We start from the raw sequence: 15,569 nt of genomic DNA, 5'->3' as shown, positions 1-15,569 counted from the left end.
GCCCTTGATCCTGTCTCCAGGACTATAACACAAACAAACACACAAACAAACAAAATAATGAAAAGAATTCTAAAACGTACATGGCAATGCATACCTGGAATCTCAAAATTCAGGAGGCTACAGCGGGGATATTGTGAGTCCCAAGCCAGCAGGGGCTATCTAGTGAGACCCTATCTCAAAAGAACCAAAGACCAAAAAGCAATGCTTCTGCGCTTCAGAACTCATTTAATCCTCCCAACAACGCCGTGAAATAAACTCCATGGCACTTATTTCATGTATAAGGAAGCCAAGACAAAGGACATTAAGTAGCTTATTAAAGACCATGACCCTAGTAAATGATAGTCAGGATTTGAGTCCGGTCTAATACGAGAGTTTGCCTTCAAATTACTTTACTCTGAAGCCTAGGTACTGAAGCCAGGGGTCCAGTGGAGCATCACTTGGCCCTATTCAGGGTGCATCCCCAGTTCTTTGCTGGTACTTTTCTCTAAAGTGAGGCTGATCCCTATGGTGTGTGCTGGCTGAGCACAGACTACTTAGACGATTAAGGCTCTTTCTACTAGTTGGGTGGACAGGCTATAGCTGGATTACTGAAGCCCATATTATCTTGTTTGACTTCTTACTTATTCACAGATCTTGGATTATTTGGGCTTCCAAACAATTACCCAATATTGCTAGTAATTAGTCCTCTTTTAACTTTGGAGAGAACTAAGGTTCAGAGTCACTGAAGTACAGATTGTGTAAGGGTTAGGGGCCAACTCTAGGGCACAGCCACCAGGGACCCCAGCACAAGGAAGTTCTTCAGCAAACGGATAAGCTCTAGGTTGATCTGAAAGACAATACTGCCCGCTCAGCTCAATAGTAGGAAGCCTCCGTGTAAAGAACAACCATGAACGCAAAGGTCATCTCCACTGGAATACTGCCCCCAACATGCTCACTGTGGCTTCTTCCTGATATAATCAAGTTTGCCTTCTTTCTGTCTCTGCCATCTTCCATTGTCTAGACTTTGTGCAATGGCATGTATTACCTCTAAGATCTTTATTTAAAAATGTCTCAGGACTAGCAGGGGAGCTTAGCGGTGTTCAATGTCCAACACACATGCACACACACACGCACACAGCTCAAAAAGGAAAGAAAGAAGGAAATGTCTTACCCCTCCATATGAACACCTCCTAACAGTCTTATCCCATCAATACTGTCACCTCCTCTGTTCGTGAGCTGCTCTGGAGCAGACACCGTCTCATACTGGACCCCGGGCCAGAACCCTTAATCTGGTCAGTCACAAATGGGAACGTCCAGTGAGGTCTCAGCAGCTCAGTGAGTAGCAAGTCACTGAACACCATGACTTGGGCTGGAGACAAAGGAGAAACGTATCCTCTCTTCCCTGTGTTTACCTTCACCTGGATTCCAAAAGTGGTCAGTGAGAAGGAAGGGAGGTAGATGGAGCCATGCACTCACCAAAAGAGAGGTGGGTTATGGGAGCAGGACAGAATTAACCATCTCTTTTGTCAGAAGGCACCAGGGCTCCTAAAGTCTACACCCTCAGGGTGAGGTGAGCTGGGACAGTGCACTAAATCCCAGCAAACAGGATTGATTTGAGCTTTTAAAATTATTCTGGTTTTTTTTTTTTTTTTTTTTTTTTTGACAGGGTTTCTCTGTGTTAAGAGCCCTAACTGTCCTGGAACTTGCTTTGTAGACCAGGCTGGCCTTGAACTTACTGAGGTCGCCTGCCTCTGCCTCCCAAGTGCTAGGGTTAAAGGTGTGTGCCACCACCACCTGGCTGATTATTTTTATTTTTAATGCTATATAGGCATGGGTTTTTTTCCTGTGTGAGAATATGTGCATGTGAATGTAGGTGCTACAGAGGTCAGAAACATGGGCTCCCCCTAAGCTAGAGTTATAAGCAATGTGAGATGCTCAGTTTGGGGGCTGGGACTTGAACTCTGGTCCTCTATAAGAACAGCACATGCTCTTAACCAGTGAGCTATCTCTCCAACCTCCAAGAAACTTTTTACCATAGGAAAAAAAGCCTATATAACTTTTATATTAAATTTTAATATAAAATTTAATTTAATATAAAAATATTAACTTTTTTTTCTTCTAGAGGTGGCGACCAAACTCAGGGCCTTAAATATGCTAGGCAAGCATTCTAGCATTGAGCTTTAGTTGTCTAAGAACAAACACAAAGGTGCAGTGGTCATGGAAAGACGAACAGTACACTTTTGCTTAAACTTATTAAATCTGCTCAACTTTACTAGGTTCTTGTTATCGTCATCATCATCATCATTGTTTTTCAGATAAAGAAATAAGTCTCAGAGAGCAAGTTGCTTTGTCTAACAGAGAGCTGGTCAGTAGCAAAGCCTGGATCTAAAGCCGGAAATGTCTCTTTCTTCCAAGAAAGCCGAGTTTGCCTTTGTCGTCCGACAGCTCTCAGCACAACCCTCATTTACTGTTCACTTCCTGCCCTCTTGGACAGACTCAAGGCATTTGCCACACGCTGCCTCTAGCCCTCCCTCACTGAGCACCTGAGAAAGAGATCCTGTCCGTTCAGTTTTACAAACAAGGAAACAGCTGTGGAAAAGTTCAACATGACCACAAGAACTGGTACAGAAGGGCAAAGAGTGTGGAAGAAAACAGCAGAGGCTGGGACAGGAGCATTAGATTTATTCTTCTACCTTATTTCCTCCACGTTCTTCCCCCTCAGAAGGGCTCACCCCCAGCCTGTCCCCCAGTCTCCCCAGCTGCCGGTTGTTGCAGTTTCAAACTCAATTGTTCTCCCCGGTACTGAGGCAAATGGAGTCATTAATTACCTTCTATCTGCTGGGCTGAGTTCAGAATGCGATCAATAGCTCTCTTGTCATTCAGGGCAGTCGGCCTGCGCAGCCCCGGCCCCACCCCCCATAGCAGTGGCACAGCAGGACCTGGACAGGTTTGGGCTGCCATTTGGGACCCCCCCATCTGATAGTGGGATGGGGATGAGATTGCTCCCCAGAACAAGGAATGAAGGGAGGAGGCAGAAGGAAGAGGAAAGAAGCCAAGAAAACAAAGGGGCATGAGCAAAGGAGTCTGGATGGGAAGAAAATGGAGAACGGACATGGGAAAGATAAAAAGAGAAGACAGGAAAGCCTGGGAGAAGAGTGAAGGAGGAAGAGAAGGAGAGAGAGAGAGAGAGAGAGAGAGAGAGAGAGAGAGAGAGAGAGAGAGAGAGAGAGAGAGAGAGAGAGAGAGAACAGGTGTCACTGTGTCCTGCAGTGGCCTGGGTAGGAGATAGGATGTGGTACCCCACTGCTTCCCACCTTAAGATGGACAACCTTGAAGTTTGGTCTGGCCACAAATACCAAATCAAGCTTGGAAGTCATGAAAAAAAAAAAAAAAACCCTTGGAAAGCCAGGAGTCATGGGGCCCGCCTTTAGTTCCAGCACTTGTGAGGCAGAGGCAGACTGATCTCTGTAGTGTAAGCTCAGCCTGGTCTACAGAGTAAGTTCCAGGACAGTCAGAGCTAGATAACAAGACTTTGGAGAGAGAGAGAGAGAGAGAGAGAGAGAGAGAGAGAGAGAGAGAGAGAGAGAGAGAACAGGTGTCACTGTGTCCTGCAGTGGCCTGGGTAGGAGATAGGATGTGGTACCCCACTGCTTCCCACCTTAAGATGGACAACCTTGAAGTTTGGTCTGGCCACAAATACCAAATCAAGCTTGGAAGTCATGAAAAAAAAAAAAAAACCCTTGGAAAGCCAGGAGTCATGGGGCCCGCCTTTAGTTCCAGCACTTGTGAGGCAGAGGCAGACTGATCTCTGTAGTGTAAGCTCAGCCTGGTCTACAGAGTAAGTTCCAGGACAGTCAGAGCTAGATAACAAGACTTTGGAGAGAGAGAGAGAGAGAGAGAGAGAGAGAGAGAGAGAGAGAGAGAGAGAGAGAGAGGGAGAGAGAGAGAGAGAGAGGGAGAGAGAGAGAGAGAGAGCGCCAGACCTTGGGAATCTGGCCAAGGCTTTGGCTCTGGGCAGTGTTAGGTCTGCCCAGCCCCCTAACCCTGGCAAACCCCACATGCTACCTTTGGCCACACCCAGCTTCTAAACACTGAGTGAGTTCACCCTAGGGTGAGAAGCTGGGGTGGCTGATAGTATCCCTGCCTCATGCTTGCTATGCCATATCCACTTACTTCTGGGAACACAATATTAGGGACCTTAAAACCAGGCTGGAATAGATATACCATCCTTAAGACAAAATCTGGCCCTGGAATAAATGTAACATTCCCCAGGGCTGAGTCTTGACTTTTCTTGCTCACATTCCTTGTGACCTTGGACAAATCCCATGAGCTTTTCTAAACTGAGTTTCCTTAGATACAGATGAAAAGGCTGGGGATCATCCGGCAGCAACATTGGTTTTTCCCCTCTCAGTGATCCAACGCTATCTACCCAAATCTCTGCTGTAGCAATAATAATAATATGGACCCAGATTCCAGTATGATACCAAACCCTATGCTTAACAGGAACATGTGGATTTAACTCGTAGAACAATAGCATGTTCTAAGTGTATAATCGGTTACTGTAGTAACACATTCAGTGTTCATAGGAAAAACTTTATCAGGGAGTTTCTCTTATTATACCCATGTCACAGGTAAGAAAATAGAAGTTTGGAAATCAAGGGACTTCCCCAAGGTCACATAGAGGCAGCTAAAGCCTCGCTGTTGTACCTCTGGAAGCTAAGCTCATAACCTGGGGAAACTGAGGGCTTTCAAAGATAGGTAACTGCTCCAAACAACTTACCATAGCCAATACGTCTGCCCCAAACAACTTACCATAGCCAATACGTCTGCCCCAAACACTTACCATAGCCAATACGTCTGTCCCCAAACACTTACCATAGCCAATACGTCTGCCCCAAACAACTTACCATAGCCAATACGTCTGCCCCAAACAACTTACCATAGCCAGTGTCAGAGCCAAAAGTAACCTCTGTAGGCAGCACAGTTACATTGCCATGCTTGCTCTCTTTACTGAACTGTCTCTGAAAGCAGAGACCCCGCATTTTCTTGTCTTTGTAAACCTAGCATCGAGACTGACGCACGTGATCTCAAATGTTGGCCGACTCATCAGATTCCAGGGCAGAGGTGGATGAGCCCTAAGCTTGCCTCCCTACCATTTCACTTTTCAGAAGGAGAAAAGAAGCAAAGATGGCCTCACCCTCACCCTCTCCAGCTGCCGAGTGTGTGCTGAAGATGCTTTGATCTGATTCCATCTTAGAGATAAAATCAGAACAAAACGCAGGTTCAGAGAGGCTAGGTAGTGTTTCTGTGTCACTGAGACGATCACCTGTCCTATCCCTTGACTCTGGCCAAGAAAGAGAAATGGATTAAAGGGAAATGATGGGGATCTGGGGGCAAAGCCACCCTGTCTAAAGCAGGCAAAGGAAAGGGACATCAGCAGAATCCCACAGGAAGAGAAAACACACATGAAACTCCATGTTAAGAGATTCTAAACGAAGACATAACCCCACAGATGGCAGATGCTCCGAAAGATGAAATTCTGCCTCCATAAGCTTAAACCTGATGAAGTAAGAGGACTGGGAGAAAGGGAGGGCCGACCGAGAAGGGCACTTAGGGAAAGCACCGTTGCCGCACACGACTAAGCTTTAAAATATGATGAGCCTAGACTTTAAAAGGACATGTACATTGAACAGTGGAAGATTATGCAGCCATTAAAAAAATCATGTTTTCAAGGAATATGTAATGACATGTGAAAATGCTACTATATAACGTTAAGTAAAACTAGCAAGACACAGAGCTGCGTGCAGAGCAGCGCTCCAGCTTTAATTAAGAACTACATATCTAAAGTTGCACATGTATAGGAGGAAAAGGCTCCAAAGTATTGCCTCATTTCAACACTGGTTATCACTCAATGGTGAGCTTATAGATTTTTGGGTTTTTTAGAAACATATTGTCCTATCCAAATATTTTACAATAAGCATGGACTGCACTTACAGTCAGACAAAAGCACCCTGTCCCCCAAAACGGTACAAAACAGATGGAAGGAGGGACCATAACCAAGGAGAGAGATGAGAGTAGCATATGCCTGCAGAAAGACAAAGACTCAGAAGGAGCCGAGACAATGCAGAGGGGTCTTCCTCTGCTTAGAGGGGAGTCACAAAGGAAGGCATGCTGGGCTCAAACCTTGGGAAGAAGATATGGAGAGGAGAGGTGAGAAGAGGAGAGGGGAGAGGAAGAATGGGGAGGAGAGGAGAGGAGAGGAGAGGGGAGAGGAGAGGAGGGAAGGGATAGGGAGAAGAGAAGAGGAGAGGAGAAGAGAGGAGAGAGAAGAGAGGGAACTCCTAGCTTGTCTTTGTCTCCATAGGAAAAGGCAACGATGCCCAGTGTGAGCCCAGGGAGCTGGAGAGGGAGGGCATTTCCCATGTGCTAACTCTCTCAGATCCCTGCTAGACCTCAGGACTCAGAGGAACCAAGGATCCTATTATTAAACTGTTATTGCTGAGTCCTTGAGTCCAGATGGTGGTTTTCAGAAGATTTTGCAAACGACACTGCAACGCATTCAGTCTTAGGCTTTGGGTATTCTTCTGAAAATAACCGAATATTACATCACCAATTTGCAGGGACTAGAAAAGAAAAGGTGATACCCCGGAACCTGAATGCACTCACTGAGAATAAGTTGTGACACATTAAAATGCTCTCCCACCCCTGCCGCCATGATGAGTGTGCCCAGTTGCCTTGCTGGAAGACACAACTCTGTTTTGTCTTTTAAAACATTCCTCGTAGCCGTCCTGCCATGATCACAGCATCAGTCATGTTCTTCCTGTGTGACATGTGCACATCGGCATATATGCATCTGTCTCTCAACTAGATGATAAGCTTCTTGAGGTCAAGAGCTGTCCCATTTACCTCTCTGTAAGTCGATCGCACATCTTTCCAAAGCAGGCGCTCAATTTTCTTACACTGATGTTTTCTTTCTTAACTGATTTATTAAGAAAATCATGTGGATATAGAATATGTTAACATTTGACAAAGACGCCCCTCCCCTTCCCGGGGGCAGGGACAGGGTAGGGAGAGTGCGTGCGAAAAGTTGGTGACTGCAGAGTTCAGTGGTATCTGAAGCGCTGGGGGGGGGTTGCTTCACTTTTTGCCACATGATTTTCTTTCTTTTTTTTTTTTATTTTTCGAGACAGGGTTTCCCTGTAGTTTCTAGAGCCTGTCCTGAACCTAGCTCTTGTAGACCAGGCTGGTCTCGAACTCACAGAGATCCGCCTGCCTCTGCCTCCCGAGTGCTGGGATTAAAGGCGTGCGCCACCACCGCCCAGCTCCACATGATTTTCTTTATGTGAAAGGAGAATAACAACGAAAAGAAGAGGGAGGAGGAGAAAGAGGAGGAAGATGAAGAGGGGAGGAAGAGGAGGAAAAACTCCCAGGACTTCTTGGACAGTGATATAGAAGACATCCTTATGACTTTCTTCGGGTAGAGTTAAGAGCCTGAACCAACAAGATGAAAATGCAACAGGGATAAATGGAATGCCCTATGTTTAGGTTAAAAAAAAAATCAATTACACAAGTACAGAATGGGTGGACCTGGCTGGATAGCAATTGATGTGAAAAAGATCTTGAGGTTTTAGTTGACCATGAGCTTAATATGTGCTCGAGTCTGACACGGCCGCTAAAAAATCGAATGTAATCTGAGGCTACATTATGGGCGTAGAGTCTCCAGGCGGGAGAGGGGCAGAGGTTCTGCAATAAAGTACCTGGCCTTGGTTGGACTGTCTCTGTCTGTCAGTGCTCACGAATCCAGAGATAGGTGACCAGGATGGAGAGGGGACCCCCTCGAGAGGAGGAACCGAATCATGAGGGAAGCTGAAATCCACCCAGGGTTCAGCCGAGAGTTTGCTGAGAGCCTAGCAGATAGGGTGGAAATGACTGAGGGAGAGGACAACAAAGGACAGATATCAAATGGAGGTCCTTTATCACCATCCGCTGTGGTCCTGGTAAATGTCATGACCTCTAAATATTTTACCAGAAACTCAGATGCTGCAAATACTCAAAATAGAGCCAGAAAGGTATGGGGTAGGCTCCTGTCCTATGCTGTGCCTCAAGCAGAGAAAGGCATAGCTGCAAACGGCGGGCACTGTTCAGCTATGCCCCGCGTCCACGCGCAGGCTGTAGTCCAGCTAGCGGAGTTGCAGAAAGGCGAGCTCTATGGAGAAAGGCAGGCAAGACCAACGACCCTCAAGAATCTGGGACTCTCCCTTGTCACCGCTCTCCAGGTCTCTGGAGACAGCCAGTCCCAAGGCGAGCCCCGCTGCCTGCTTGCTCTTTCTGTCATCTCCCTGCACCCCTCCCAAGTGCATAGCCGCAAGGGTCAGCTCTCAGTGAGCAGCCGGCCTGTGAAGCCCTGGCTTTCCAGTACAGTGGGCACCGGGGCCCACACTGGTACAAAACTCAAAGAGGACTCCTGTGTTTTCAATACCCTACCTACTGACCACAGCAACTCATAGCCTGTCAGCTTTGAAATCTGTCTGCAGACAGAGAGATCGTGAAAATGATCATTTAAGGCCCTCAAGGTTCATAGCCAACCTAGAAAAAAGAGACGGAGTAGAGGAAGCCGAGAACCCCAAAAAATTGCATGAGCACAGCTAAGTGGCTCATTTTGGGTAAGCTGGCTTCCTCTTCCACCCCAGAAAAGCCCGCAGGTTACCCACTGCTGAGGCAGAGCCAGCCCCAAACGTGGCCCCTGTAAAAGAAGTTGGAGATGCTCAGTGAATAGAGATGGGGTAGAAGAAGAAGGCCAGAGGCAATGGGAGGGCACACAGAGGTGGTGGGCGAGCAGACAGACCCACGGGAGGAAGGAGCGCTAGGGGTGAGTTCCTGTTGGCTTACCCGCAGTGGAGTGAAGAGTCCCTATTTGAACCCCAGTTCCCTTTCTACCCCCTTCAAAAGGGACTGGGGCCTTCTGCCTGGTGGGCTCCAATTGGGTCGGAACTGGTCCGAAACCTCTCTAAAGCTAAGAGGGAAGGGGTCTTTGTTAGCTCTAAGGACACAAGCAAAGCGAAAAATTACATACCAGGCCGCCCTAAGTATGCTTGTTTAGAGAAACTGCTTGCATTTATGAAGTCTTTGGTGCGGAAAGCAGGGTTGCAAATGACTGCATCAGAGCAACAGTAAAGGCCATTAATTTCCTGTTATGTTTTCCTGTGTTGGGGGCTTTATTAATTTAATTTTACACTGTCGAACAACAGCGAGAGCTGACACTGCCACACCGCCACGGTTGGGGTTTTCTTTTTGTGTGTGTAGCAAGGCTTTGCCTGACATGCAAATCAAGGCTATTACCAGAACCAATAAAGACATGCGGAGGGGAGAGGGGAGGGCTGAGTGGAGAGGGCAGAGGAGAGAGCAGGGGACAGCAAGGACCAAGGCCATCCCTGGACAGTTCCAGTCTTAACTCAGTGCCTGGTATATCCGGCATGCCCTGGTCTCCACAATCAGCAATTCCTGCCTACCCCTTCCCCCCTCTCCTACCTCTCCTCTTCTCTCTGTTCTGTGCCTTTGTGGACTCTACCCCTAATTCTCCTCTGTCCCAGATCCTGGCAGAACTTGAAGAGACATGGGGACAGGGTGGCAAGCTGACATCTCATTGCCAGGTCAGAGTCAAGACACTCTTCCCTTTCAGCCACATTTTCCCTCACAGTCCCATTTCTCAAAAGTTTAACCAGGTCCTGGTTAAACTCAGTAGGACATATACTATACACAACACACACACACACACACACACACACACACACACACACGACAGAAGGGAGGAAGGAAAGAAGGAAGGAAGAAAACAGGAAAACTAATCCCCCCTCCCACGAAACCCATGGCAATGGAAGAGGAAAGGGACTGGTTGGAAAGAGGAGATTAGAAGAAGGGAGGGAGATAAGAAAACATTATGGGGTGATATAATAAAAATATACATGTATGAGATATCATACTGAAATCCATCATTATCTATAACTAATATTTGCTAATGAAAAACAAAACATTATAAAAATAATAAAGTTATGAATTCTGGCCCATTCACATATTCCTAGCGCACATTAAGCAAGAGCTAGCCCTGTGCTGTCTGCAGAAGGTCTGAAAGGCTGCTACTCTAACTTGATTGTAAGTCCCTCTGAGATCTCTCACGGCCTCACCTTGCCAGTCATTTATTTCCTTAAGAATTTTCGGAGAAAAGCAAAGGTCTCAAATAATCTTTCCCTAAGAGACCAGCTGTCTTCAGTAGCTACGGGGAGCCCACGTGGACATCCTCAGCATTGGAAGAAGAGGTAAGTTTCAAGATCTAGTGGTACCACATTCTAGTCCCTTCCTCAGCCAAGTCTTCATTTCCACTGCCCAATGGGAATGAAGACCCATACTTTCCCTTACTGGCTTCCACAAATTGGCTGTCCCAGCTGGTCCATAATGTCTTTGGTTCAGTTTACCATACAGCCATGACACCCAGTGCCCATACTGCCAAGTGTCTGGGCTGGTCACAGTGCCCAAGGTGGGAATAGAGATGGCAGGTGGGCCTGGAGAGAGGAGGAAAGAGGGGCTGCTGGAGCTTCTCCTTCCAAACATCATACCATCTGCATCCCTCTGTCCTGGCTTCTCAGACATCCTCAGCCTGTGTGTGTGTGTGTGTGTGTGTGTGTGTGTGTGTGTGTGTGTGCGTGCATGCGCGTGTGCGCCCACCTAAGCATTTGCACAATGTCTGTGCATTTCTCCCCCTGTCACTGGTTCACTCACTCTCCTGCCCACACTTTTTTCTTCTAGAACCACTTGGCAAGCTTGAAGCAGCTGTTGGATGGAATCCAGCTCTCCCGAGGAGGAAAACATAAACTTCATAACCTGCATTTACTTTCATGCAGGTTCCTGGGGCTGTTTTCCTCTGGCTTCTCTTTTCCTCCCCCATCTTCTCTGTCTCCATCACCTTCTCTGCCCCTGTATGTACCCTGACATATACATGTGTGGGTGTGTACACTACACACACACACACACACACACACACACACACACACACACGCCGTGCAGGTACATGTGCTATATCTAGACCTGAGAAGATGAAAGCTGGGGTTGAGCATTGAGCAGAATGGAAGGGATACAAGTTCTGCGTGTCCATTGATGGGAGGCCACAGTCGAGGGTCCTCCACAGGCTCCAAGGGATGCCCACGTCCTACCTCCAGTGGGGATGAGCACAAAGGGGCTTTGAAGTTGGCCTGCCTCAGGGAGGGAGGGGATGCTGACATTTCATAAGGACGGCCAAATGAGGAGCCACCTGGGAGCCAGGCCGCAGGCCCGCTAGGAAGGGAGGGAAAGCAGGCCAGCCTGCAGCAGGTTTGTGAAGCCTCTTGTGTGGTGCTGTCAAGGTCAGCAGGTTTGGGTTCATTGAAGGGTCAGGATGGTTTGAATTACTGGCTCTGCTGCAACTAGGCTCTGAGACTCATGACTGACTTCCAGCCCCTGTGCCAGGCCCCACCCTCTCCCAGCCTGTCTGGCTTTTCCACTGCTATGGGCCAGAAAATGAGATCCCAGACAGCCCCAAGGCCGCCATGGCTCTGAGGAAGGCAGGATGAGGAAGGGTCGCTCTCTAGTCTCAATGCTCTAGAAGGCTGCCGGCATCCTGGGGCTCTCAACCCTTCATTTTCTTCCATTCCGAGGGGTTCCATGCTGCCTGTCTTTCCCCATTGCCCATTGGTCTGCAGAAGATGGGGGCACCCAGGAAGGTGGGCTCAGAAGCAGCAGGGTCAAGGCTTTCCTTGATCTCCCTATGAGAAGGAAGAGCCTGTCCTGGGGGAGGAGAGCAGACCCGAAGCAGGGAATTTCTCCAGGGACGCCCTTGCTGGGAGGGGGAAGGAGAAGCCAAACCAGCCTACAGGGCTGGAGGGCAGCTGCCTAGGGGAAGATGAGGAATGGCAGACATATTCTGATACGATGGCTTCCCGTGTGAGGGTGACAATAAGGAAAGGTGTGGAGGACCTGTTTGCCTTTGTGCAGGAGCAGAGAGCCCCAAACCATGCCCTCTGCAGCAAGTCAGTACCTCCTCTCCCGGGGCTGCCAACCTCTCTGCTCTTTTGGTCAGTGTACAGAGAAAGTACACGGTTGCAGCGAGCCTCAGAATACTTTAAGTAACTCACTCTGGAGCCACAGCACCACAAACTAGCTGGGAAAAAGGAAATATACCAACATGACTTTCATCTCTAGTGTAGGTAGACGAATCACGTGACCATCCCATACAGCCATGGTTAAACTTGGTACCTCCCCACAGAAAAACACGACTTACTTCTGCACAGAGCCCACCGCGAAGGCTTTAGTAATACATCAATACAACCTGCATTTGCTTCTGAAGAGTCACAGGTTCATGGCCAGTGTTATCCAGAGAATTCAGCTGAAATATGCGATCTAACTGAGATAGAAAAGAACCTGCCACAGGTACAGCCAGTCTCATTTCCCTGGTTATCAAGAACGTATAATCAGAACCACAAATGAACGTTCATAAGTGGGTTTCTCTCTCTGAAGTCTTAGTGACCTTTGAACTTAACTCTTTTTCGAACTGGACAGTAGCCAGGTTTGGAGTCTTTGCTGGAGATGAACATAAATTATTAATGCAGTTGAACCCAGCACCTGCCTATGGGGGCTTCCATGATCAGGCTTTGCTTCCTGGACTGCTGAAGGACCTGTTGCTCTGAGGCAGAGCCTGTGACACATGCTAGGTAGCATCTAGCACACACAAAGCCATAAAACCCCAGCGTGATCCACAAGGAGCCTTAGTTCTCCCTTATGGCAGCTTTTGCTTTCCCTGGCTTCAGTTATCTTCCCTCTAAAAATATTAAGTGGATGGGACTGGAGGGATGGCTCAGTGGTTAAGAGCACTGGCTGCTTTTCCAGGGCTCAATTCCCAGCAACCGCATGGCAGCTCACACCTGTCTGTAACTCCAGTTCCAGGGGACCTGACACCCTTGGCTAAACACCAGTGCACATAAAATAAATAACATTAAGTGGAAAATTCCAGAAATAACAATTCATTGGTTTCCATTCATATACCTTTCTGTGTGGGACTATAAAACTGAGCTGTCTGCTCAGTCCCACCCTGTGAGCAAACCATCCTTGTGCTCAGTGTATTCCTATTGGTCACTCAGTGGCTGTCTCAGTTATCAGATTAACGTTCACAATAGCAAACTCTCACTAAAATTGTCTGCTTTATTATCGTTGTTATTTATCTCTAACTGTGCCTAATCTATACATTAAACTTTTGTATGTATGCATTGGGAGAAACAAAGCCTGTATAGATAAAATTGGGCATATAAAACCCTCCATGAGCCGGGCGGTGGTGGCGCACGCCTTTAATCCCAGCACTCGGGAGGCAGAGGCAGGCGGATCTCTGTGAGTTCGAGACCAGCCTGGTCTACAAGAGCTAGTTCCAGGACAGGCTCCAAAGCCACAGAGAAACCCTGTCTCGAAAAACCAAAAAAAAAAAAAAACCAAAAAACAAAAAACAAACTCTCCATGTGTTCAAGTGTCTGCCTGGGGTCTTGGAGAGACTTCCTTATGGGTAGGAAAGGATTATGGTATTCTCAAGAATCCAATCAGATAGCATCCTCATCTCTTACCAACTTGCTCTCACTGAACTCTTTCCCAGACCAGAGAGAGAGGTGGGGGGGGATTCGGTGGGCATAATTGTGCCCAGGTGTTTGGTTTAGGCTAAAGAAGCAGTCCAATCTCATGTTATTGGCCCAACATGTGCAACCTTATGGTGTCTTCTGACCCCCTCTCAGCTCTTCTCCCAGCTCCTTCTCCCACTGAAACAGCATGCAGTCAGCAAAGCTTCCTCGTGCCCTTCTCATGGGACAAGCTCCAAGACTGAAGGCATTGAGAGAGTCAGACTCAGTTTACAGTCTCTGCCTCTAAATGCCAGCCCACATTCCTCTCTACCTGTCCAGCTGTGCTCAGCTTCATACCCACCCCTAAGCTGCTACCACAGCAAGCTGTACCCAGAGATCCAAGGCCAGGACAGCTTCTCCTCTTCCCCAGAATCCCCCTTGCCTGTCTGGTCTCACACCGCTTCTCTTCCCACGGTTCCTCCAAAGGACAGCTGGGAGAGCTCGGTGACCAGGGCACGCCTGGTTTCCATTAATGAGATACACGAGTGTAAGCCAGCCATGGAGGCAGCCTACAAAAGGAGGTGATCACGGGCGGCCAGGAGCCGAGCTGCTCAGGTAATTGGTTTATCTATCTGGAAGCAGGGGGAGCAATCTCCGCACAGACAGACTAGCAGTAAAGTCTCTTCCTTAAGGCTATTTCCTTTGTCTTTTCAATTGCTTGCACATCCATGTGAGAGAGGGAGAGAGTGTTAAAGAGAGAGGGAGAGGGAGAAATGTTAATTTGTGAATTAATGGCTTTTCTCAGCGGAATTGTAAATTCAAATGTCACCTCACACGGTGACACCACCGCTGGTCTGCTGAAGAAGCAATGATAAGATCCCCCACCTCCCTCAGTGCCCCTCCCTCCCCAAAGATAGCTGCGGAGTGGAACATGCTACTTTTAATTTGCAATAACAACACAACAGAGGTATGCAGTAATGACTGCCTCTTCCACCCTCCTCCCAGCTTCCTGCCCCCCAGTCCAGGTGGCTCCCCCATGTCCTCTCTCCCCACCCCCTTCTGAAGTACCTCACCTCACCCTGCTGCCCCCATCCACCCCAGCCAGTGGCTGATCACATGGGGGGTGCCTTTGGAATTGACGATGCTGCAACCCTCTCCTCTCCTTCAATAATCAGGGAATTAATGACCCTGAAGTTAAAGTGAGGCTGATACGAGGCCCTGCCCAGCGCTGGGAAAAAGCCTTCATTGTTTTCAAGCAGGAGGCGGGCAGCAGTGAGGGAGATTCATGGATGGAGATTGAATATGCAATTTTCTTTCACCTTGCCAAGAGCTGCCCCTGGGCTGTGCCTGGCCTAAATTTTTCCTTTTACCATCTCTGCCTTATCCGGCCCTCCCACCTCCCTTCCATTCTTTCCAGAAAATTACCTTCAAAATTGATTTCCACTTTTACAAACAAATATAATGGGAACACAGGAAAAAACTTGGGCCGTGATGAATTAGGGCTGTCAGGTGCTTCCAGGTCTCCTTTGCTTTTGTTTTACTTCCCGATCTACTCTTTGTTTTTCCAAGGGCTGGAAAAACTGCCCCCATCCACTGAGCGGCTGACCCTCTGGGCCACCAGGCCTCAGCCCCAAACCGCTGCGGTGGCCCATGGTGGAAGGAATCCAGGCAGAGACTGTTAGCTTTCTAAGGCTCCCAGGAAAGTCCGCGCCTCTGCCTCCAGTTGGCTGTCTGCCCTTAGGACCCATTTCTCTAGCCACCACCCCCAAGCTATCCCCCTGACCCCCACACCATGTTCCCTCTAACCCTCATACCTCTTAAAGTCCAGACCAGATGCAAACCTCCACCTCCTCTAATGTGGGCAGGATCAGGGTATACCTCGACTAGAGTAAATAAGAGATAGACAGACACTGAGAGATCCCGAAGGACAGGCAGGTAGATCGGGGGCCAGATCCCCAAACTGGG

General features: G+C 48.2%; 1 protein-coding gene across 2 annotated transcripts in view; it reads right to left on the bottom strand.

Moving 5' to 3' along the window:
* Pax2 (paired box 2) overlaps positions 1 to 15,569 on the bottom strand; it is an 84,183-nt gene that overhangs the window by 23,830 nt on the left and 44,784 nt on the right. The window contains exon 8 of one of the 2 annotated variants that reach the window (XM_038336023.1): positions 15,419 to 15,487. The exons of the other annotated variant lie outside the window; for it this stretch is intronic. Within the exon in view, the coding sequence (XP_038191951.1) occupies positions 15,419 to 15,487 (69 nt within the window). The remainder of the gene's footprint in view (positions 1 to 15,418; positions 15,488 to 15,569) is intronic. 2 annotated transcript variants of the gene reach the window in all.

The sequence above is a fragment of the Arvicola amphibius genome, chromosome 1, assembly GCF_903992535.2.
Source record: "Arvicola amphibius chromosome 1, mArvAmp1.2, whole genome shotgun sequence".
NCBI classification, from domain to species: Eukaryota; Metazoa; Chordata; class Mammalia; order Rodentia; family Cricetidae; genus Arvicola; species Arvicola amphibius.
The sequence above is the reverse complement of the archived record's forward strand: the minus strand, read 5'-3'. Positions and strand labels throughout refer to the sequence as shown.